Raw genomic sequence first — 26,300 nt, forward strand, 5'->3', positions numbered from 1 at the left:
GCAGGTAGCGACTGGGGAGTGTGCACCTGCCACCAGTCGAGCTAAGCCAGACTGTGAGACGAGGCGGAGCAAGCTGAGGGAGTGAGTCAACCATGGACAAGTTGAAGTGCCCGAGCTTCTTCAAGTGCAGAGGGAAGGAGGTAGGGGTCTGGAAACTGTGGGAAGGGTGGGGGGCCTGGGAAGGGAACACTTCAGGGGAGGCGTCTCAGGTTTTGCCTTCTGTGGCTGTTCCTGGTTCTCCACCTTTCTCTTCAGTTGCCTTCAAGTGTGCCTGAGATGTCCCTATAGGGTAGAGGGAAAAGAGAACAATCTTACCGAGGTAAGCAGAAGACTTAGGATCAGTCATCTCAACCTCTGCCTTGGGTATGCCCACAGAATCCTGGTTTTTGTCCCTCACCAGACTGTGTCCATATGCTGGAGGGAAATGAGAAAATGCATTGTCCTTATTTGACCCGAGGAAACATCCATACCCCAGAGCTGCTAACAAGTTGTGAAGGAACCCCTTCCCTCTGAGGTGGAGAGAGAGCTACTCCACCTGGTGGGACAGGGGAATTTGTCTCTGAATATTATTCTGTGGCTTCCAGCCAGGGATAGGGAGAGAAGTTAAATTTACCTTAACTCGGTACATCCCAAACTATCAGCCTATAGGAAAAGGAGTCTATGAAGTCTTTGTTTTAGTAGAAGCTATATTGGTGCCTTTTTCTCAAAGATCTGCAAGCTCAAGAGTGTTGATTTTACCTAATTCTTTTTTAAGTCTTCTTTATCTGAAGCCTTATTTGTCCACCTTCGTTTGTCCTTCATGCTGAGTACCACATGTAACCATCCAAAATTTGGATGATCTCACCCAAAGAAGTAGTAATTATAGCCACCTAAAGAAGTTTTCAGTTTTGGTTTTGTTTTGTTTTTCATTTCAAGGGGTAAATGTTGTAAAGTAAAAACAGCCATTAGCAGAAATCTCCTCAACCTTTGGAAAGTGTTTCTCTCAGCTAAGGCTTTTGGGTTCATTCTCCCCCTGCACCCCCCCATCTATGTTTGTGTGCACACCCACATGTGTGTGTAAAATTACACTTCTGTGGATTTTTAATAGCAGACAGACTCTTGATATTTTCTCTTTCCTAGAAAGTGACGGCTTCATCTGAGAATTTCCATGTTGGTGAAAATGATGAGAATCAGGACCGTGGTAACTGGTCCAAAAAATCGGATTATCTTCTATCTATGGTTGGATATGCAGTGGGATTGGGGAATGTGTGGAGATTCCCCTATTTGACTTACAACAATGGCGGAGGTATTCCCCACCCCCAATTTCTTTCCATTCCAGTTAAAATGATGTGCTGTGTGGCTTCTGAGGCTGTTTAAGAACTGAGGGAAGGTGCATGACAGTTTGGGTCATTAGACTATGAGTTGCTAGGTCAAGTTAGGAAGCTGGCTTTGCAAAAATCCTCAGGCATAAACTTGATAAAAGTTGTACATTTAACACTTCTGCATCTCTGGTTTAGGATCCAATGTAGTCTTCCATTATGACTCGCTTTTCTTCATTTATACATGTTCCTGTGATAATCTTTTCAGACTCAAGTTGTGTTTGGCTTAATTTAAGCCTGAATCTAAGCAAGAGGCTGGGGATTTTCATTCTAATTTGAAGCTCAAGTACACCGGTGGTTTAAGTAGAGTAAGGCATTGCATTTTGGAAATACAAATGTGGAAGAAGCTGATAAAAAAGTAAAGGTTTAGTATTTTAAGCTGCAATATTCAGTTACACGTATTCCAAATTGGATTGACCATGTATGTAAAGGATCCTTCTAGAATGTGCAACAGACTTTAGTTCAAGACTAGGTGGTTAATTTCTGCAAAATGATACTGTTTATACCTCAGAGATCATTAAGGAAGACTCAATTAGAACAAGGAGAAAAAAAAATAACTCTGAGGTGACACACAAAGGGAAACAAAATGAATTGCCCAATTCTCTAGTAGTGTCGAAACAACTTTTCACTTACACCATATTTTATTTACTCGTAATTACAGGTTCTATTAGAAGTGTAGAGGTGACATGCCCTTAGATTTCATAATTGGGAACCAGTGAAACTGTGCCACTATAATTATTTTCCTTGGTATAATAGGATTTTCTGTGGTGATGTTTCAATCTTGTAGTCCTTGTTAATTGGTTGCCTTAGAACATTCATATTGGCCTGTGGAGACTTAAGAGAGAAGCTCTGTTTATCAAACACTTTAAGTGTTGGTGGCAATAAATTCCCCTCTCTGGAGCCTACATCGTTTAGTCATGGGTTGGGTCTAAGTTTGAACTGGAAAAATGAGTTAGGAATCCCAGGCCTGTAGGTGTCTAAGTCCTAAGGTCTCCTGTAGTGAAGAGCATTCAGACTCCTTTTCAGCCTCTAGTATTCAGGTTCAGAAATTTCCTGTGACTTGTCATCATACATCAGCCCAGTGGTGGCCATAAACTTCAGTAACTATATTAAACTAGGTTTAATAAAGAAATTGAAATGTAGCACCCCTTCCTGAAATGCTATTATTTATTTTATGCTATTATCTCTCTCACCTTTTCCTCTAAAAATTAATATCTCACATCAATTCTCAGTTCTTTTTTTAAAGATCGTATCATTTGGGCAATGTGTAATCTAGGCTCTTTTGGTCGCTTCTTTCTCTGCTGTCCAAATGAAGGAGAGGAACACGAAATTCAGATTTGCCACATGTCAATAGATCAGATTTTTAAATATGCTTAGGTTTGGATAACTATGGCTAAAATCTGGAATCATTTTTATCTATAGATTCTTTTATTAGTTTATGAAAGACAAGCACAGGGTCTGAGACAGCAGTATCAACAATTTGGGACCAGGGTATTATATTAGCAGCTTACCAATTATGGCTGATAATAAAAACAATAATATAATGGGTAAAAAGCTATATATACCACTCAGGAAAATAATCCTTTTTTTTAAAACACACACACACACACACACACACACACACACACACAACTATTTATAATGGGCTAGTAACATTTCCCTTACTGTTGTAGACAGGGATAGTCTGTATTACTTTTCTTCATATTTATCATTGCTAAGACTAAAACTTCTATTAGTCATAGCAATGATGGTATGTACATTGCAACATCTATAAAGGCATATTTGTCTTTATGTTCTAGTGACTAGGGACTTGTACATAACAAGTATTTTATTGTCTCATTATTTTTAATGGAATATATTTTGAGGGTTGGGAAAAATGTAATTCCCAGGTATGATGTTACGATATCATATGAAAAATACATGAGGACAACAGTGCCATGTAGGTCAATGACATATATGTAATCCAAAAGCCCATTTTTAATCGATTGATCCCATTTTCTTATTAAACTTTGTTAAGACTTGTCAAGTACTTGATCAATAAGTTTAATATTCTGTCCCTGCTTCTACCTACAATCTGGCCAAAGTTCGAATGAGCAATTTACTATGTCTCAAAAGTGGGTGGAAAAAAAAGTAAAGTAATAAAATTTTAAAAACATCAAAAAGGGATCTGGATAATCTAAATGCAGGAGTGTTGGTCCTTGCTTTTAAAATGAAAGTTAACTTTTTGAGAGAGAGAGAGAGAGAGAGAGCAAGTGTGCACATGCTGATGCAGGGGAGGGGCAGAGGGAGAGAGAGTGACAGAATCGTGAGCAGACTCCACGTGGAAGGTGGATCCCGACGCTGATCCCACGACCCCGAGATCATGACCTGAGCCAAGATCAAAAGTCAGACACCTAACCAACTGAGCCACCCAGGCGCCCCAGAAAGTTAACTTTGAATGCATCTCCAAACTTCAGAATCTTTTAACAAAGCCAGGAAATTTCTTACTAACATTTAGGAAAGACCCTTATGATGACTATTTGGAGAAGAATCCACTTAGCCGCAGCAATAACTTATGCTCTGAATCATCACATTTAGCATTTGCACCCAAAGTCTTACAAAAGCAGACTATTATTTGGAGAGGAGAAAGGAGGGAAACAAACTTTGAACACATACTCTGTGCCTGCCATTTTGCCAAGTGTTTTCACAGAGGCTCTAGAGCTGAACCCTTACCACAGACTGAAGAGTTGGCCTCGCTCTCCCCATTTAGGAGGAACCCAAGGTTCAGAGAGGTTAGGTAAATTGCCCCAGGTCACATAACTAGTAAATGGTGGAGTCAGGATAGAAACCTAGGTGTATCTGACTCCGAAGTCTGTGATCATTCACCGCCTATGGATTCCTTTTCTACAGGCTATTGTTTTTAATAACCACAGCAACCTCTTTAGGTAATACTAGAACCCCATTTCACAGATGAGGAAACCAAGGTTTCGAGAAGCAACTACTTTCTCACAGAAACTAGTAAATCTGGGGCCTGAACCTAGGCCTCTGACTCCACTATATCAGAATGCTTTCAAAATGTTAGGCTGGTTATCAACGTGCCGTCGGCGTTTGGGGACCTAATAGCCCTTTGGTTCTGTTTTGCATTTTCTAGGTGCCTTCTTGATACCTTATTCAATCATGCTGGCCCTGGCTGGTTTACCTCTGTTCTTCCTGGAGTGTTCATTGGGACAATTTGCTAGCTTAGGTCCAGTTTCAGTTTGGAGGATTCTCCCATTATTTCAAGGTTGGTATTCAAATGTTTTTCTTATTGTGCCTATCGGTCTCTTGGTGTCTATAACTGTCCTCACTGGGCGGGGGGGAATGTTTCGTATTTGGATCTGATAAAGGCAAAGTAGCAGATGCTGTTTCTCTGAATGTTTGCTGGAGAAATGAAAGACCAAATGCTAATCTGTATTTCTGTTTCTCTCATGCTGAAGATACAGAAGGTGTTAGGAAGGATACCAAGGGGGTTGTAAGGGTGTCGTTACTGTCCTACATTCACCTTTTACAGTCCTGGGGCACACAGTTATAGTCCAGCTGTGTGTTCACTTTGTGGCTCTGGCTTTTTTTCCTCCTCCATGTGCCGTCTTTTGTCTTCTTGCTTTTGTGTATCTTTTAAAATGCCTCATTCAGAAAAGTTAAAGGGCAGGTCACCCTGTTTTCTGGGCTATTCCCTGATAGAAGAGGACACTGGCAAAGTTTTTCAAAGTGCCTCGATTGTTATTTAAGCATCAAACAGCCTTCCTGTTTTTGGTGTGAGCTAGTGTAAAGTCTTCAACACAGCATCAAAAATTAATTGAGAGTGAGGCGAATAGAACATTGTGCGGGAATAATAAGGAAGCCACCTCAAAAGTGAGCCTTGAGCACACGGGTTGTACTCAGTATGCTAAATGCATCTTGAAACCACAACATTCAAGAAACTTCGCAAATTTAAATTCAGATTGTTACTGAATTATTGACTTTTCTTTACACGTGCTTGTAGAAATCTTGTACATTAACTCCGAGCCTTTGTCTTCTACTTGCCACAATATTGGTTTATAGAGGAAGATGTAATTAGTGGTCAGTGGGTCAATAGGATACAAGCTTTGAATAGTGTTTGCTTGTTTTTAACAACAGGACCCAGTCTGACGAGAACTTTCAGACATAAGAGAGTAATGGCCATGGGTGATTACTTGAACTTGACGGATCCCTACAGGTCTTCTGACCTTGATCTTAGTACCATTTTCTAGTTAATTAAAAAAATGGTTTCAGAAAGCCAGTCATCAAAATAATTTTAAATTTGGGAAAAAACTATTTAGACAGTGGTCCTTCCTCCCCACTCCCCTACCCCCCACCGAAAAAAAGAAAAGACGCTGCTTGAACCTGCTTTCTCATTTTCAAATAGATTTTGTGGAAATTGAGATGCAGCTTTTTTATGAATTAGCAAAATAAATTGCACTTGTTTGTTTTTTATTTCAATTGTTCTCTTTTCCAGGTGTGGGAATTACGATGGTCCTGATATCCATTTTTGTGACAATCTATTACAATGTCATAATTGCCTATAGTCTTTACTACATGTTTGCTTCTTTCCAAAGTGAACTACCATGGAAAAATTGCTCAGATTGGGCAGACGAGAACTGTAGCAGGTCGCCTATAGGTAAACGTCATTTATTTATTTAAAAATGTTGTGAACGGAGAATCATTCTGTCTTTTCAAAGGTTACATGATTTTCCAACCAATTTAGGGGCAATTTAAAGTGAGCCACAGGTGGGGCGCCTGGCTGGCTCAGTCGGTCGGGAGAGCATGCAACTCTTGATCCCGGGGTTGTGAGTTCGAGCCATATGTTGGGTGTAGAGATTACTTAAAGATCAAAGTTTAAAGTGAGCCATGGTTATTGATGACAGCAGGATAAAGCATGGATAGCTTTGAAAATCGATTAATGCAATATGTTATTTCTGAGGGCTACTGGTAAAGCCAAGCCATTCTTAAGAGTAGTCAGGAGAGGAGGAAGAAAGTGGGAACGTGGTAGAGATAAGCGCTATCCATGATAGTGCTATTGTGTTTCAGGAGCCCACGAGTGTCATCCACATCTTAAGTGGCTGATCTTTGGAATTACATAGTATTGATATTGTAGACTGTTACCACTGGGATTGCCTATGTATACCAGAGAATAAAGTAATAAAGTTTTAAGGCTTCTTAGGAATTTAAAGGTGTCATTTATCTACAGAGGTTAAATAAGTCCGCATACTAAAAATTCCTTAGAGCACTAAGTCCTGTCCGAAATGATTGTTACTTTATAGCGGTTATTACCATACATATAATCGCAGTTTAAAAGGGAAGATATTTACTCATTCCAGCTTAGTAGCAGAGATTTAAGATGCTGAATGTGCATGGCTTATTTCACCTTTAAGTTTCTCTTCTGCCCTCACCAAGTAACAATCTAAATGGCCTAATAATTTTATCATTAGAACTTTCATTCAGGAGGGGTGCCTGGGTGGCTCAGTCTGTTGAGCAGCCGACTCTTGGTTTGGGCTCGGATTGTGATCCCAGGGTCCTGGGATCCAGCCCTGCATCAGACTCCATACTCAGTGAGGGGTCTGCTTCTCTCTCTCTCTTCCACGCTGCCCCTCCACTCACATGCTCTCTCTTTCTCTAAAATGATAAATAAATCTTTCAATGAACACTTTTTTCCCCTGAAAAGTACTTGTCTAAAACTAAGTATGTGTCTGTGTGTGTGTTTTTTTTTATAATATTTAGTTACTCATTGTAATGTCAGTATAATTCCGGGGGAGATTATCCAAGTGAATAAAAGCTGGGCAGACATCCACAATTTAAACTGCATCAATGGAAGTGAAATTTATCAGCCAGGACAGCTTCCCAGTGAACAATATTGGAAGTAAGTATGCTAGATGATCTACTTCTTAAACAGGTGTTGTTTAAAAGTTTTTGGAAATAACAATGAAATATGGATCAGTTTGTTCCTTACCTCATATAAGTAGAAAAAAAGGGGACTCAGAGCAAACTACACTTGATAGGACTCAAATGCTTACCTAGCCTGTGTGGGTAGTGGTAACTTGCAAGATCAGCTTCTAGTCAACCAATTGTCATTTATAAATTGTTTATCAAATGAGCGCAATACTGTCAGAAATGATTTGTTCGGTGCTTATCATGCATAAGTTAGGGCATTGCTCTGAAGAAAAGAATACTCAAATTTTAGAATATAATGAGCAAATTCGAATAATAAACTGTTGGGGGATGAGTAATATTGGGGGCAAAATTGTTATTTAAAGCTGCAATCTGGGGCACCTGGGTGGCTCAGTGGTTAAGCCACTGCCTTTGGCTCAGGTCATGATCTCAGGGTCCTGGGATCAAGTCCCGCATTGGGCTCTCTGCTAAGTGGGGAACCTGCTTTCCCCCTCTCTCTCTGCCTGCCTCTATGCCTACTTGGGATCTCTCTCTCTGTCAAATAAAATCTTCTAAAAAAAGAAAAAATAAAGCTGCAATTCTTCATTATCCATTTTGTTTATAATTGTCATTACATGAAAAAGTGGACATTCGGGTTTATATTTATTTGCATTAACTTCAGTTGATCACTCTACTCTCCTGACTTATACCTACCTCTTACTCTTACCAAACTACCTTGATTATTGCTGTAATGAGCCCTTCCTCATCTAAACGTTCATGCTCTGTGGGACCGTTTTAAAATTTGGATTTTAAAATATTTTATTTATTTGACAGAGATCACAAGTAGACAGAGAGGCAGGCAGAGAGAGAGGAGGAAGCCGGCTCCCTGCGGAGCAGAGAGCCCAATGCGGGGCTCGATCCCAGGACCCCGGGATCATGACCTGAGCCAAAGGCAGAGGCTTTAACCCACTGAGCCACCCAGACACCCCTAAAATTTGGATTTTAAAATGTTCCCAAACATCAAGCTAAGAACTGAAATCCTAGATTCATGCACGTTCCTAATAGAAATCATTGATTTTTACAGAAAGCCTTTGAAAAAGGCATAAAATTGGGATCATTTAGGTTTGATGCTAACTATAAGAATGATGAATGATTTTAGATATTTTCTTCATCTTTTTACCTTGAGAAAAATACTGTAACAAATAAAAGAAATAATCTGATGTAAGGTTATTATTTTATTTTTACATAAAAGAGCTTTGAAATACTAGGGGGCGAATCATAGCTAAAGGAATTAGTAGATCTTTTATTCTAGGGTTTGCAATTTTGGATTGGCTACAGTTAACCCTAAAGTTCAGAGCCTAGCTTTTCATTGAACTGCTTTCACCCCTCTTACAATAGCATCAATAAAAGGCTCACATGGGGGGCACCTGGGTGGCTCAGTCAATTAAGTGACTGTTTTGGGCTCAGGTCATGATGCTGGAGTCCCAGGATTGAGCCCTGCATTGGGCTCCCTGCCCAGTGGGGAGTCTGCTTCTCCCTCTGACCCCTCCCTGTTCTTGTGCGCTCTCTCTCTCTCTCTCAAATAAATAAATAAAATCTTTAAAAAAATAAAAGGTTCACATGAAATTGATGTATTAATGTATTAATGATGTATTAATAAGATAGAATACTCCTGAAACATCTCCTGATAGATACTACAAACCTCAATGTATGAAGACAAGATTCTGTGTTCATAAAAAGGGCTTGTGTGTTTTCAGTAAGGTGGCGCTCCGGCGGTCAAGTGGAATGGATGAGACTGGAGAAATTGTGTGGTATTTAGCACTTTGTCTTCTTCTGGCTTGGCTCATAGTTGGAGCAGCGCTATTTAAAGGAATCAAGTCTTCTGGCAAGGTAATTTGGAAAACGCATTAGGTAGTGATGTAGCTCTTTTCCAATTTCATTGCAGTTCAATGTCAAGCATAATCAAATGCATGTTTTTTTCTATAATGGGAACATTTGAATGTGTGAAAAGCTTTCTAAGTAGGCAGCCTAGCTGTAAGAAAATACATAAGATCTCTGCTCCTAGTGGAAACACAACAAAACAAGCAAAAACTAGTACCAGGATCATGCAATTATAGCTGACCCTTGAACAACGTGAGGGTGAGGGGTGCCAACTCCCCCACAGTTGAAAATCCAGCTATAACTTTTGACTCCCCCACAATGACCAGAAGCCTTTCTGATAATCTGAAGTCAATTAACACCTATTTTAGTATGCTTTTTTATATATTATATATATATATACATATATATATATAAAATCATCTGCCTTATTCTTATAAGAAAGTAAGCTAGAGAAAAGGCAATGTTATGAAGAAAATTATTGAACACACATTTACAATACTGTATTTACTGAAAAAAAAATCCTCGTCTACGTGGACCCACATAGTTCAAACCTGTGTTGTTCAGGAGTCAGCTGTACTTACAGAAGTTGGACTCCGCTAGCTAATATAGCATTCAGAGGCTCAAGTGTCTATTTTAAAATTGTGTCACCTATTATATAAATAAGCATCTTGGATGGAATTATATATTGCAGTGTTTGGTTTGGCAAGTCTAGATTCTTGTTATATAGGGTTAGTGTCAGGATTCCTTCAATGAGAAAGAGGAAAAAAAATCAAATATGCAGTCATTCTCTTTAAGCTGGTCAGAATTGACTCAGAACCCTCTTTTCAGTGAAAAGTCCTCTTCTGAAAAACCTGTTTTCCCCCTTTATTGCTTTATTTTTTAAACTTTCCTGAGAGCATCATGGCAATTTCAGGGAACAACATGAAATTTTCTCCGAGAACAGTTGTACGGTACCCAGAAAAGTGAGTATTTATGTGTAACTACTAAACTGAAATCTCCTTAACGAGATTAAAGAGATAGTGGCTATTATCTTTGTATTCTGGATATAATATCTAGCGCATTCAGTTAATGCTAAATTATGGAGACACTCTGTTTAGATCAGAGAAATCCAGTGGGCCTCACAAAGTCAGTGGAAACTTTCCAAAATAATGTTTCAGTTGCACATTTTTGAAACCTGTGGTTCCTTTTTGACATTAATATTGAAATAATCCATTAAAGGCCATTTGCCTAGGTGATTAATTTTTATTGGTCTCTGGATGACTTTAAATTGTCTCCTTGGGCATATTATCAAACGTAGGACATCTACGGCTCAAAGAAATTGTCCACATTAATGAAAAGCCGGCCTCAAGGGCAATCTGCTCATCTGGAACCGTGTGTTATCCAGGATCCAAGTACACTGCAACGTGTGTTATCAAACTCTCTTAATGGTTGCTCTAAGGATAATAGTATCAAGTGTTCGGTATTCACTTTAATCAACTTTCATGGGATTTGGACATCTACTAGGAGATTATGTTCCTCCTCCTTGGGGACTGAATATATACTAACTATCGCAGGTATAAAATCATTTCCCTTCCCACCTCAATGCAGTAATTTACCAAGAAGTGATATTCAGTGCCTTCAGACATTTATAAAGACACATTTAGGAAAAAATATAAAACGGAAAGGAAAGCACTCTACCTCAATTCCCAGTTACCATGGCTGATGTACTGTTTATTTAGAATGCGAACTCAGGAAATATTGCTTCATACATCAGAGTGTTTTGAAAAGGGATCATCAGAGAGTGGGGAGAAGACAAAGAGAAAATGATGCCAGTTTGGGTAATGGTATCACCAGGTTTGTTGAGAACCTACGAAATCTTTAATACTTTATTCTAATAATGTTAACTGGTTAATGACTTTGTTCATATACAATTATATAATGGGCCTTACAAGTTTAACTTACTCACCTCTGGTTGTTTTTCTTGGTAGGTGGTATATTTCACAGCCATTTTCCCCTATGTTGTCCTGCTCATCCTTCTAATCCGGGGCGCAACTCTGGAGGGTGCATCGAAAGGCATTTCTTACTATATTGGAGCACAGTCAAATTTTACAAAACTCAGGGAAGCCGAGGTAAGACTTCATTTGGATTTCGAATGATCTGAGGAGGTAAACCTTAAAATCCAACACTGAAAATCTTTGGTTGCATATGAGTGTCATCATGTTGTGGTTGGCAAAAGAATAATGCAGTTAAATGTATTAGTGTTTCTGTCCACAGGAAGTCCGGTGGAGCCATTTAACATGACACTAGTGCTTTCCTTTTAGAAGTGAGATAATCATTTTTAGCAGTAAGATTTTAAAAGTCATATTATTCATATAACTGATTCTATTTGACCAAAAGCATTTGAGGCCTGTTAACCTGACAAAGCACTTTTCACGTTGGGACACCGACCTACAAGTTGATGACTAGTATGGTGAGACTTCTTGGATAAACTCAGAGATCTCAACATTATAGGTGAAAGCCTAATGGTCTAAGACATATTTTCATTGTCTTCCAGAGTTAATATCCCCAAGTTAATATCAAAGTGTCCTTAATGGGTTAGGAAGTTAAACCACAACTTTGAAATGAATGAAGCATTCCGTAAATGAAACTGTTACTTGCCCTGGATATGAATTGGGTAACCCTCTTTTAACTTTAATTGATTGCCAGATAATGGCTGTATGTATCAGAAATACGTAAAATCTTTTACACTTTTGACTGCAGAGATCATATAGAATGGTCTATATAGGATGGTTCTATTCACACAGCCCAAGAATGGTTTCACTTTGTCAGTAATCACATCACATGCTTGGCACACATTAAGCTTCTGGCCAACTAAAACACCAGGTCTTATGCTGAAGTCAAGGAACACTATGTTACTATTATTTTCCTAACTAGCAGTGCTATCCAAAATGGATATTGATTCTTTGAGGAACTGGTGCTAATTTCCAGCAATTTGCCTTTTTCTAAATACTTAAAATCTGGATATTTTTTTAAAGATTTTATTTATTTAGAGAGAGATCATGCAGGGGGAGAAGTGGAGTGAGAGAGAGAATCTCAAGCTGACTCCACATTCAGCATGAAGCCTGACCCTGGGCTTGATCTCATGACCCTGCGATCATGACCTGAGCCAAAATCAAGAGTCCAAGGCTTAACCCACTGAGCTACCCAGGCACCCCAGAATCTGGATATTTAATTATTTGTTGTAGAATTTTTCTGGTAATCAGTTTTTAGTCATGGCAATCCATCCTTTACTTTTTTTTTTTGAAAACTTCTTTTCAAAAAATTGGTTTCCTGTACCCAAATAATTTTCACTCAGTAATTAACCACAACAGCCTTAAATTATTTTAGAACTATGAACTTTTATTATTTTGGTCTCGGAGATTAATGTAGTTTGATGTATCCACAGGCCATTTGTTTATTTCTTCATTTATCTTGGGCCTCACATCTTTTAACCTTGTTTGTTAATATCTTCCCAACTCGAAGACCATTTTCTATGATGAATAAGAAACAAATAAAATGGAAGCTGGGATTCATCATCTTCTCTCTGTTAGGTTGTTAAACAAGATAAAATATTAATTAATGCACTTACAAAATGGTATACTGTTATATAAATATGAGCACACGGTGATTTCAGTTATTGCTGTTATATTGTGCCCTACTATTATTAATGCAACATTTTCCCCAGAAGTGGACCTCCATTTTATTTAAACTTCTTAACTTTGGGCACAGGTGAAATGCCCCTTTGATAGTCTTTAAGTGACTATTCCAAGCCTCAGATCACCTGAGCTTTATAGTTCCTGAAAATTTTATACGATTATTTTAAATTGGTCTGTTTCAATGTCTCTGTTACCTTTAAAATATCAGACCTAAACCTAAAGTTCCCTTGGAAACATACAACTTTATCCTCCCTCCTCTTCACCCTGATACAAACAGTACTTCCCCATTCCTTCTTTGGGTTTGCTGGTAATGAGAATTTTTTCCTAGATCTTTTAATTTCTCACAATCCATATTCTGAGCATGGGATCATAAATATATACTTTTTCCTTTTCTTTGAATATCTGAACTTTGTTACAATCTTTAGGAGAGCAGAGAACCATACAAATTTATAGCAAGAAGTGTCTTCTGGTCTTCAGTGATTATTTTACTAATGCCTTCATTTTACAGTGATGACATTGACACCCAGAATGATTCACATGTAGTTAAATTTACACAGCCAGTTTGTGCATCTTGAATTAAGATTTTTCTAATCTCTAAATTAGTAATTTTGTATATAGCTATGAGATTGATAGATATGGAGATTAGAACTATGTTTGGAGTTTTGCTTCACTTTATTTGCTACCTAGGTACACATCTTGGTCTGCAGCAGCATTTTTATAGAACCCAGACCTGCTACATCAATTTCCAGCTCCCCCTAACTCACATATGAATACAAAATGTATCAAGTAAAAGCAGCTGAGAGATCAACATAAGCATGTTGTTCATCTCTTAATATGTACCTAAGAAATAAGAGCATTTTCTTTGTAATGATTTTGTTATAAGTGAAATTACATCTATCTCTTCTTTCCGTCCATCCGTCCATCCATCCATCCACTTTGCTTTCTACTGGCTGCCTGCCAGTATAAAGCAATATAATGTAATAATAATCTAATATCAAGCTGTATTCTGAAGACCTAGTAAATTTTACTCTCTCACAACTTATATTTCTATTGAAATTGGAAATAGATTACATACCTTTCCAGGGGGAAATTATAGTTTTTAATTTCCGTAAAAGAAATTGAGTATCATTTTATGATCATTTTCCATAATAATAGCTACCATTGAGCATGCTAATTGCTTTACATATGCTATCTTATTCAATTCTCACATCATTCTTAGTACACTTTTATCATCACCATCATCATCTTCATCATCTCCATTTCACAGAACAACAAACAGGCTTAAAAATGTTAGATAAATTGAAGTCAAGGAGAGTAAGTCATTCTTTTTGACTCCAGAGTTAGAGCTCTTTGTCACCATGTTATATTGCCTGCTTTTCACTGAGAAGTTCTGTTTTTCAATGGACAAAAAACAAACAGAAAAATAACACTTTTGCCCAAATATTTGGCAATCTATTTGAAATCTACACAATTAGGTTTTTTCTTTCGTATTGTTATATCAACAGAATTTCACTGTTAATATGGATTTGCTTAGATTCATTTCTAAGATTATTGTCCTTTAGCAAAGATACAGGAGGGGTAAACTGTAAAAGGCAGACTAGTAAAAGACTCGGATTAGATGGAGTGAGTGAGAGGCTGCTTAAAGAGTTGAGGCCGGCTCCGTGAGGCTCTAATCCAACAAACGGGATGAGGGAACTAGTGATCTAAATATATCATCGTTCTTCAAAAATTACCTAGTATTGTCCTTGTTAAGAATGGATATGTATCTCTCATCTCTAAATTGGTATGAAGAGTCAATAGAATTTTAATCAGATTGACAGCACAGTTTTCCTTAGATCCCGAGAATGGATTGTAAAATTTATGTGAAAGAGAAAAAGAAAAAAAAAAGGTGTTTCTGAAGAAGGAAGACTTGTCCTACCAGATATGAAATAATATCATAATGCTATATGAATTAAAATAAAGTGGTGTTAGCATATAGTCTTATAGGCCAGTCTCAGAAATAGATTCATGAACATTTGGAACTTGCTATGTGGCAGAGGTGGCAATGAAGATCAATGGGAAAAGGATGGACTATCTACTTCAGATAACTGACATCCAAGTGATATAACTGGTAGTATCAATTATCCTTAGACAATTGATACTCCATTTAGAAAAGAAAATGAATTGGGCTTTCCACTTTAATATGTACTGTATCAATTTTTCAGATTAATTGAAGATAATATGAACAAAGCTTTAAATCTTAGAAGAAAATGTAGGACAGTATCTACGATCTTCGGCTAAAGATGTCTTTTTAAGTCAGAGAAATCAAGGACAATACATTAAAGCAAAGATGGGCACTTTCAGTTACATTAAAACAACGATAAAATCTTTGGCTTATCAAAGGTCACAATATTAAGAGGCAAAAAGAGTAAGCCACAAATTAGGAGGAAAAATAACATATATAACAGACAAAGGATTAGAACCCAGCATAAGTGAAGAATTTCTAGAGATTAAAGAAGACAAATAACCCAAACAAAAAATTGGCAAAAGACATGAACAGGAATTTTACAAAGAAAAAAAAAACCTGTGGAATATAAAGACATAAAAACATACTAAACCTTATAAAGTAATTAGGGTAATGAAAACTCTCACTTGACAGCAACCAGATTGGAGAATATTAAAAATTCTGACTAATATTGGCAAGAATGTGAAGAAATGGGAGCTCTCACACCTAGCTGGTGAGAGTCCAAAGCAGTAGAATAATGTGGCAATATTTCATGAAAGAGAAGATGTGTATACTCTTCGACATCATCACAGTTCCTCAACTCGGTATGAGGAGACACATACGGGAATACTTAGAGCTACATCACTTTTAACAGCAGAATATCGAGCCACCTCAATGTTCCTCAACAGGATAGAGGATGATCTGTGGTATATACAGTGGGGCAACACGGCAGTGAAAAAAATGTTCAAAACTACATATATTTAGCTAAACCACGTGAATTTGTCTATATTTTTCAGTTTTGACACAAAACTGAAATTTCATACGGTTCAAACTGAAAACGAGTAACGCTCATACAATATTGAATGAAAAGAGGCAAGATGTATAGGTTTACATGCATGAAGAAAACTTTTCTATCAACTCCAGAACATGAAAAGCTAAATACCATATTGTTTTGGGTTTACATGTTTCTAGGGTAAAAATCTAAAGGAAAAGGAGGAAATGAGAAACCCAAAAGTCAGGATAGCAGTTAGCACTGGAGGGGGAAGGGTGATCTATCTGATCAGAAGGGGGCACTGGAAGGCTTCCAAAGACTGGTAACATGTCATTTTTTAAGCTGAGCAGTGGGTTTGGTTTTTTGGTGCTTATTTCATTGTTATTTGTATTTATTCATTTGTATATATGATGTCTTTTGTAGAAGTAAAAAATTTAAAGTGTATGTTTTTAAAGATGAAATTGTCTTCTCTTATAGGTTTGGAAGGATGCTGCCACTCAAATATTTTACTCCCTTTCAGTGGCTTGGGGTGGCTTAGTTGCTCTATCATCTTATAATAAGTTCAATAACAACTGCTTCTCAGATGCTATTGTAGTTTGTTTGACAAACTGCCTCACTAGTGTGTTCGCTGGATTTGCTATTTTTTCTATATTGGGACACATGGCTCATATATCTGGAAAGGAAGTCTCTCAAGTCGTAAAATCAGGTATGTGGTGCTATACATTAATAACTTTGATTAATTTGGTGTAGCTCATTTAAGAAACACTAATATAACTTATGGCAATTTACTTAAAGCACTCAAGCAAGGTTTAGGGTGTTGCATTTTCTTTCTCATGTCCTCTTATATAATTTGATTACTTTAATGATGTAATAATTTTTAGATGGTCGGAGAAAGCAGGGCTCTATTAGGGAACAATTGTTTAAGAAGATAATTTTCTGAATTTTGTGTAGTTCTTAATATGAATTGCTTACTGTACAAGTGTCAGGCATCATGGATCCCTTTACATGTGTTACCTTCATTTAATTTATGTATGTATGTATATACATGTGTGTGTATTCATATATCTATGACTGCATGAGAGCATATATGTGAGTGTGTGTGTGTGTATTCCCCCATGTACAAGTGCAACCTTGGGTCTGAATTTTTAAAACACATTAATATCATATAGATAGAAACCCAGGTAAATTTGAATGTCCAGCTGTGTTCAGCTTTAAAGGAATCTGAATAATGAACTTCCTAACTTTAAAGACATTAGCTAGGGATGCTTAATTATCTGGCTAAGATTCTTAGGAAAAGAATTCTGGTGTTCTTAGTAGTAGGAATCCCTCATTAAATTTTTTTCATGGGCAGTATCATTTGATGGCAGAATGTTAGGACTAGATAAGTTAGTGTCCAGCATGTCTTGCAGATTAAATCATTGGAAGTGACAGAGCCTAGACTGAAGCTCATTCTTCTGACTCCTAGGTCAGTCCTCTGGGAGTCTGGAGAAACTTAAAATACTTAAAAAAACAAAGTATCACACAATATGATTGAAAAAAGAATTAAAACACCTCTAACAATAATGTACATGAAATAGAAAATAAGATTCAATTTCTAGTTTTGTTATATACAATTTTGCAAGTGTCCATATACGAATTAAAATGGCACTACGGCTAGTGATTCTGGGTGAACATTTGGAGAGACAGCTGAAGACTAAAAAGGTAGTTCCGTAAGCACAGCTTTCTTGATAGTGTGATTCTCTTAAAATTTCTAGGCTTAATTTAGGTTTCTGGAGTTTAAGACAGTTGTTACTCTTTATGAGTCTCTAAAAAAATGAAATAGGTGAAACAAAATCATTGAAATAGTTAAGATTTCTTATGTGAGCAATGTACCATTTACAAAATTCAACTCACTAGCTTAATTCACATCACATGCTCACATTATCACTTCATTGAACAATCAAGTCAAATATTTTAAAAAGTGCAAGTGAAATAGTTGCCCGAGAATGTGTATCATGGATTGTGTCACCAAATTAAAATGTAATTTTTCTAGTATCTTATTTTGAAAATGTCCAAATGTGTGAGCTTTTTGGCAACTAATTTAAGTGAAGTGTCATACATTTTTCTTAGGTTTTGATTTGGCATTCATTGCTTATCCAGAAGCTCTAGCCCAACTCCCAGGGGGGCCATTTTGGTCCATATTATTTTTCTTCATGCTTTTGACTTTGGGTCTCGACTCTCAGTTTGCATCCATTGGTAAGTAATGCTCCCGGTGTTACCATATCCCTCTTCTATTTCACTCATGTTTCCTCTACTTAAAAACATCCTTTTCTTACCCTTGTTGTCCCCATTAGCTCTTACTCTTAGAATCTGAAAATTCTTTTTCACTCAATTTTAAATACAGAAAAGTACAAAGTACTCATGCAGTAGATACCCCAAAGGAACATTAATTAATATTTTATATTTGCCTCGGAAATGAAATTGAAGTCCCCTCTGTTTCTCTCCCTAATACAATTCACATTTCTTCCTTCCTAGAAGCAACTGTCATCATGGCTTATGTGTGTCATCCAGTCCATGTCTGTATCTGTTATATATGTATCCATAAATAACATGTAAATGTTGTCACATAAATGTGAAGTTTCATAACACATGTATCATTCTGACTGTTTTTTACATGTATTGTGAATCTGTGTTGATATAATACTCATATAGATTGAGCTAATTCACAGTCTTTTGCCATAATGATGGGCATCTGGGTCATTTCCAATTCTGACAAATGACACATGCTACTGCAATGATTGTTTTTGCACGTGGCTCTATGTACACATAGGGATTTTCCCTATGGTACACACCTAGACGTTCCAAAACATTATTCATCAGATCAGTCTTACATAACACACTTTAATAATTGACTAAGATACAGTATAAAGTCTGGCCTCCTCCAGTTGACTTTCAAAGCCTTGGAAATTTCAGCTTGTATCTTAATCCTCTCACCCCCACATTCTTCTGTTTTCAGCCAGTACTCTGTTTCATGAACATATTTATGTCTTAAACCTAGAAGTCCTTTCTGTTTCCATGCCATTTATTCAAATATTCACCTTTTTTAAAAGTTCTCCTAGAATTCTTCCTTTCCCGTAACCCTCTTTCAAACTACGTCAGCCCTCAGGGATCTGTTACCTTGTAGTTACTACCAAAACCTTGTAAAACAGACTAAAAACAACAAAGAAAGAGAGCAGAATTTGGTTTTTATCTGAACCAACAACTGGTGACTGCCAAGAGAAAGAACCCTATGGATTTTCAAAAGCAAGGGGTAGGCACTGGGTGTGATAGGCAATTGATGAATCACTGAACTCTACCTCTGAAACTAGTTAATTGAATTTAAATAAAATAAAACTTAAAAATAAATACATAAAGCACTTCATTTAAGGGAAAACAAAAAAACAAACAAACAAAAGGAATAGGACCCAGAGTATATTTTCAGCATATATTTGTAAATTTGATTAATAGAAGTTGAATTCTTTGTTTAAAATTACTGGCAAATGAGTTGACCTATGACATGTCATTTTTTTCCCCCTTCTGAAGAAACAATTACAACAACAATTCAAGATTTATTTCCCAAAGTGATGAAGAAAATGAGAGTTCCTATAACTTTGGGTTGCTGCTTGGTTTTGTTTCTCCTTGGTCTCGTCTGTGTAACTCAGGTATTACTACAGTATTTTTTCATAGACAAATTGTTAGTCACAACGTACTTTATAATCTAAATGAGGAAAACAAAGGTTCAACAGGATGTTAGAGACAAGTCCAAGTGTGACTCAGCTCAGGATTTTCTGAGTTTTAGCCCAGAGTTTTTCCCCATTGCAGTACAATTTCGATAGCTAAGTATACTGTGAAGAGGGCAGGAGACCCAATAATGGACAATTCCCCAATTACAATAAAGTTATAGACTTTAAACACATACTGTATCTTTTGGCAACTACCACACAGCACACAGACACTGCATATCATTTTGACCAACTATTCTCGATGCTTTTTTTTCCCAGTGACTCAGTATAGGATGAAAGGTGCATCCTTTTTGAGATATTTAAAGCCACATTTGTGTTTAGGTTTGAAAATACTCCTTTTTCTCATCTTAGCACAGGTGAAACCAAGAAGCACATGTTAAGATCAAATTAATAGATTTGATATAAAGACTTCATCAGTCATAAAAATAATTAAAAATATACTTAGATGTAATTTTTTTTTTTGTAGGCTGGAATTTACTGGGTGCATCTGATTGACCACTTCTGTGCTGGATGGGGCATTTTGATTGCAGCTATACTGGAAATAATGGGGATCATCTGGATTTATGGTACATAGTAACTACAGAATTATCTACACATCTTATTAAAATAATTTAGTGTGATTTTCATTATGTTTACTAAAATCGTAAAGTAGAATATTACTAGAAAAATTGATTAGGAATAAAATGTAGTTAAAGGTGTATACTTCATTGCTATAGTATAAGAAAATGTTTAGACAGAAAGATAATTTGGGGCCACAATGATTAATGGAGGAAAACATGAGCAAGAACTGAATGCACTCTTTTTTTTTTTTTTTTTTTTTGGTCTAAGGCGGGAACAGATTTATTGAAGATATAGAAATGATGATTGGTGCAAAAAGATGGATATTCTGGCTATGGTGGAGAGCCTGCTGGTTTGTCATTACACCTCTTCTTCTGATTGTAAGTATTAATATGTCATGAATTTGGTACCAATGATATGTATATATTTGAACATTTCTAAGATAAACTTGAATAATTCAGATTGAAGACAATAAGGCAAACTAGGATCATAAATTAATGACTTCCAACTTTTGCTTTATGACTGCAAGTTGCCTCAGTTAAAACGCCTTTTGAAGTATTGTTTTTGAGGCTATAGGTTTAAACACTTACCATTTGAGAAAATGAACAGGCTCCTATAGACTTAAAGGTCTTACGTACTTAAAAATTTTCAGTAGAATAAATAAAAATAAATCATTTGTCTGCCGTTCCCTAAAAAGTATGCTGAGTTATCTGCAATGTTCCTAACTTCTCTGCAATGTTCCTAACTTCTCTGCTAAGGCCCAGACTCAGCCTTCAAGGCCTGTGATCTAAATATACTAATTGCTAAGAAACACATTTTAATCCATTATTTTTTTCCTTATGGGAGGGATTTGCTAACTGAAATTACTAAAAGAAACTCACCCCTGTCAACAGAGGCAATAGTTTATGTTAAATTCAACAATTGGTGCTATTTAGGAACTGAGGGAAAGAGAGACCTGGCATATAGACATGATGTCGTTAAAGAACAGTTCAGGGCAGTCAATAACAAAATAAACACTTAATAGGATGGAGAATTACTGCAGTGGTAGAGGTTTGGGAGTCACAAAGATTCATAGAGGATGTGTTTTGGTTCTCACTGTCTCCATGCTTCCATTAAATAATTTGATCCAGAATTTGCTTCACACCTGAAGTATTATTGTTGTTTTAGAGGGTGTTAAGTTTTATTTTTTCTCACATTTTTTAAGGTCAGCTTCAAGCAGGGAGCAGTTTGGGACTGGATGTACTGAATTAAAATATTTTGGATGCTCCATATTCTAACTAAATGATTTAGACAGTGGTACTAAAGATTGTTTTCCTCTTCTGACAATTCTCCATAATAAAATAAACCCTTTATCAATTAAGAAGCTCTCACTAGACTTTTTAGCCAGCTAGTTTTTATTGACTATATAGCTTTGACAACTGGATTTAATTTCAAATGTAAAAGCATTAAATATTAAATGATATACATTATCATCTATTTTGTATAAAAGGATGTGAAGTGATAGGTACTCCAGTATCCCTCATCCATTCTTTTGTAGCTATGTAAAAAATTACGGTAACTGGGAAATACATCTAAATTACTGTAATTAAGTAGAATTAATCTATTTTAAAATTAAACTTGAATACGTATTTGATAAAAATTCTTACATTCCATTTCCTCACTTTTAGTAAAACTTAGAGAGTTAAATAATTTAGAGAAACTACTAGGTGACTCTGGTTCTTGTTTACTTTCTTTTGTTTGCTTTACAGATTTCTAAATAGTTTTAATGCTGCAACATGTCTAGTAGGTTTCTTTTTTAAAGATTTTATTATTTATTTGACAGACAGAGATCACAAGTAGTCAGAGAGGCAGGCAGAGTGGGGGGGAGGGGGAAGCAGGCTCCCTGCTGAGCAGAGCACTCGATGTGGGACTCCATCCCAGGACCCTGAGATCATGACCTGAGCTGAAGGCAGAGGCTTTAACCCACTGAGCCACCCAGGCGCCCCACTAGTAGGTTTTTTTAAAGAGGTTTTTTGTTTTGTTTTGTTTGTTTTTTGCCTTTGCTTACAAGTTTTTTCCTTGTTAAGATTCAGATTTCACTGTTTTACCCAAATACACCTTGAGTTTGTTTTTCTCTCAAAGAGAGGCTGGAAGTGAAGTGTGCTTTAGCAAATATGCACCAGTAGCATGTGAATGTGTCTGTGTTTTGGGTGTGGAGTAAGGGGTGCTCTGTGCAGTGGGAAATAATAGAAACATCTGCTAAGCAAGGAGCAAAGCATTTTCATTAAAGGGTACTTTATGTTTTCTTTGAATTTATATGCTGGCCAGCTTATAGCATAGAATAAAACCATACTGTTATAAGTGAAAGTTAAAATTTCAATTGTGGAAATTGTTCAGATATTATTTTATTTTCAATCTGAAATATTTCATGGTAAAGTAGTTTATTGAAAAACATGTTGGACCAGTATTTCTATCTTTTATAAATATATGGAGGTGCTCATTTTGGAAGAATCTATTCAAAGCCAAATACAAGGTATTTAGATCAGTTCATTTAGTATTATCTTCTGGCTAGTTACTGGATTATCTTAGTTGCTTGACTATATCTCCATTTTAATTGCTTTTGATAGACTATTTCTAAGAATGGGATCAAATTCCTAATCATTAGTGCAATTGAAATCATTAGGGATACAAAGTCTAATCTTCAGCATTGTCTCCTCATATTTTACTTTCACAGGCAATTTTGATCTGGTCACTGGTGAAATTTCATAGGCCTGAGTATGCCAAAATTCCATACCCTGACTGGGGAGTTGCTCTAGGCTGGTGTATGATTATTTTCTGCATTATTTGGATTCCAATTATGGCTGTCATAAAAATAATTCAAGCTGAAGGAAATATCTTTCAAGTAAGCACATTTATATTATTTATACTTTATAGAAAGCCCTTATCAAAATGAAGATTACTCATATGGTGGTAATATGGGGTTATGAACCTTTAGGCAACTTCTACACCTGATATAATCATCTGATTACCATGTGCATAGCATAGCTTTACACCACGTATCTATTTGTGTGTCTCATACTAGACTCTAAACTCCTTCAGGGAGAGTCTTACATTGCTTGCTGCTATATCCTCAGGCACTATGAGAGTGCTTAGCATGTAGAAGTTTTATTTATACTTGTACTGAGTTGTCCCTGAAGATGGTGCAAAACAAATGAACATTTTGCTTTATATCTATAATCTTCAAATACACTGTCTGGTTATAACACATGTCTTCATAGTGTGTTTTAGACTGGAAAAAACCTGGTAAATTATTTCAAACCCAGTCTATACCCCGAGTGATCCTTCTTGCATGGAGGTGTAGGCAGATGGAGTTGATTATGACATCTCACTAGGACAATGACGAGGATAAATTCTCAGGAGTCAAATTTTTAGATAATTTCCCAAGCCCACCCTGATCAATGGTTTGACCCTGGAGCTCCTTTGTTTGGTTCTTGAAACCTCCCAAGTATACACTTGTTTAAATCCTCACCTAACCCTCCCTCTAGGGGCAGGACAGAAACGTCAGACAATTCAGTGAAAATACATGGATTGATTCCGTTGTTTAAAGGGGCTCATACACTTTCTTTTAAAATCATTTACATATTCATCAGTTATTCTGGTTTCGTAGTTCATGTAATTCTAGTTACGGTTAAATTTGGGTATCTTTTTTTTAGTATACTCTGTTAAGAATTCTGATGATCTCTGGTTCCTATTTCATTTTGGTTAGCAAAGAAACTTAATAATATGGTTTGGTATTTGCTTGTTTACAGATTGTAACACTTATGGTCTGAAACAAGTTATTTTTTTTTTCTTTTTAGCGCATTGTAAACTGCTGCAGACCAGCTTCTAACTGGGGTCCATACCTGGAACGACATCGTGGGGAGAGATATAAAGATATGGTAGATCCTAAAAAAGAGACTGACCATGAAATACCTACAGTTAGTGGCAACAGAAAACCAGAATGAAATCCAAGTTTTAAAAATATGTGGTCATACAATGTGATTATTTTAGAACAGAGGAAAATTTTATTTATTTTTATGTTAACTTAGTAGAAAAATGTATATACTATGCTCATGATAGTGTAAGCTTTTCCCCCCCCATTTAAGTAAGAATGTAATATAATGGGAATCTACTAATATTTAACAATGTGATTATTATATTTTTTAGATTGTCTATCTGTATAACACACATATATCTGTCTCTGTGTCACAGTAACACTTTTGTAAATATTACCTTATTTTTCTAACATACCGAAGACTTTATTTTGAGCCGGTTATTTAGAAAATTGTTTTATTTTCTATTTTACCAGTTTTAAAATACAATTTGCTTATATTTTCTTAGTATACAATCTTTCTTTTCCATAAAGCTGGGGAAAATAAACCAGTATATTTAAAAGAAAGTGTTAAAATTGAAGGCCTCATTTAACTAGAAATGCTATACATAGATGAAAAAATGTACTGTATATATGAGCACTGTAGTTTAATACTTTTAATCCAAATATATCTAAAATTTTGCTTTTTCTATGTGAACTTAGTGGTTATTGTTCTTTACTTACAAATAGTGAAATAAGACAGGAAAATAAGAATTCTATGGCCAGTAAATGATAAATCTAGCAAATGGAATCCTGGAGCTTTGAGTACTTCTTGCCCCCAAATAATGTCTTCCTCAAGACATTCCTTAAGTCTTCCTTGCCCCAAATAATAATTCTTCCTTAGCAATTGGAAGAATATGTCTCCCACCTAATTTGTTTCACAAAATTAAGAGTTGTTAATTATGCTCTCTGAAATCTAGATTTTCAAATAGAACATGGGACATACTAATGTGCAGTGGGAAATAATAGAAACATCTAATACTAATGAGGAGATGACTTTCAATCAAATCTAAGATCTTATGATTGTAATATATCATTAATAGATCAGGTAAAATGATTTTTGTCTTATTTGAGTAAGTTTCTACTTACAGGTGATAATTTATTTACACACTTAAAGGAGATAAACTTGTCAAACTTGTCAAGTATGAGAGAAGGCAAATTACAAAATCCTATGTCCCAGTTTCATTTAAAAAAAGATAATGAAAACGTGTCATTAATAGGCTTATATGTTGATATTATTGACCACTGGTTTAAACATCACAGCCTAGGATAGTGAACAGTGCCTAAATATGTAAGAAACTTCTCAGCTGTTCTTAAGGCTCTTAACCTGGGCTTCAGAGAACATATGAAACCAACATTATACACAATATTTTTCTATGTGAATGTGTACATGCATTTTTCTAGGGAGAGAGTCTAGAGTTTTCATAAGAATACCAAAGAGATCTGTGACTCAAAAAAGTTTAAGAACCACATATACTACTACTTCTGGCTTTTTGTCCTCAGCAAGTGAGGAATAAACCTTAATTTCTGATACATTTTAAATTCCTTTTCCTTTTCCCTTTGATTGAAGATTAAAAGAGTAAGGGATTAATGTATTTAATTTATACTGGTAATTTATTTTGGGGAGAAGGGGCACGAAGGTAGGTAAACAGGCCTATAATGGAACAACCTCAGTGAGCTATGTACACATATATAAAATGAACCTGTGTGTTAGATATTTTGAGGAGTCTGAGGGTAAGTCAGATGCCATTAGTGAACTTCAACAGATTGTTAATTCCTCGGTTACACTGGATTTTATAAAATATTTGAAATAGATGACTGACTAGAGTTAAGAAACACTTTTTCTTCATTTTAACCCATATTACATTACATGCATTCTATCATTCTATTTTGGTGCTATCTGAGGTGTCAATTTTCCACCCACTAGAAAAAGGTATGCCCTTTTCTATAGGTGATTCTTGTAATTCAGGGAAGATTTAGGCACATTTCTATCAAATTGGTGGAGGAGAGGGCGATGGGGAAGAAAACCCCTTCAAGAGTTGACTACAAAGAGTAAAGAGTTTGTGTGACTGTCTTCATAAGTGTCTAAGGCCAGATCTTAACAGTGCCTGGCATATTTTAGGGTGCTCAATGATAGCTCTTATTACAGATTTAACAGTGGTAAGAGAGTATTCTATATAATAGAGTTCCATCAAATCGCATTTACTTGAATGCAAAAAGACATTTGCAATATTGTGTTGTACACCAAAACTGTTTCTCATGTGTGAGTGAAATGGAAATCACCATATCTCAACTATATTCTT

At 36.2% G+C, this 26,300-nt stretch overlaps 1 protein-coding gene across 1 annotated transcript; it reads left to right on the plus strand.

Annotated features, from left to right (window-relative positions):
• On the plus strand, nt 1–24,383 carry SLC6A14 (solute carrier family 6 member 14). Its single transcript, XM_032844776.1, has 14 exons — nt 1–140; nt 1,120–1,285; nt 4,489–4,620; nt 5,851–6,012; nt 7,113–7,251; nt 9,017–9,149; nt 11,108–11,248; nt 16,267–16,495; nt 17,899–18,024; nt 19,351–19,469; nt 20,017–20,116; nt 20,379–20,488; nt 22,822–22,989; nt 23,945–24,383. Exons 1-14 carry the CDS (start codon nt 93–95, stop codon nt 24,089–24,091), a joined length of 1,920 nt encoding a protein of 639 aa, XP_032700667.1. The 5' UTR covers nt 1–92; the 3' UTR covers nt 24,092–24,383.
• Nucleotides 24,384–26,300: the final 1,917 nt, after the last annotated feature.

The sequence above is a fragment of the Lontra canadensis genome, unplaced genomic scaffold, assembly GCF_010015895.1.
Source record: "Lontra canadensis isolate GAN:19392208 unplaced genomic scaffold, GSC_riverotter_1.0 scaffold155, whole genome shotgun sequence".
Lineage (NCBI taxonomy): Eukaryota > Metazoa > Chordata > Mammalia > Carnivora > Mustelidae > Lontra > Lontra canadensis.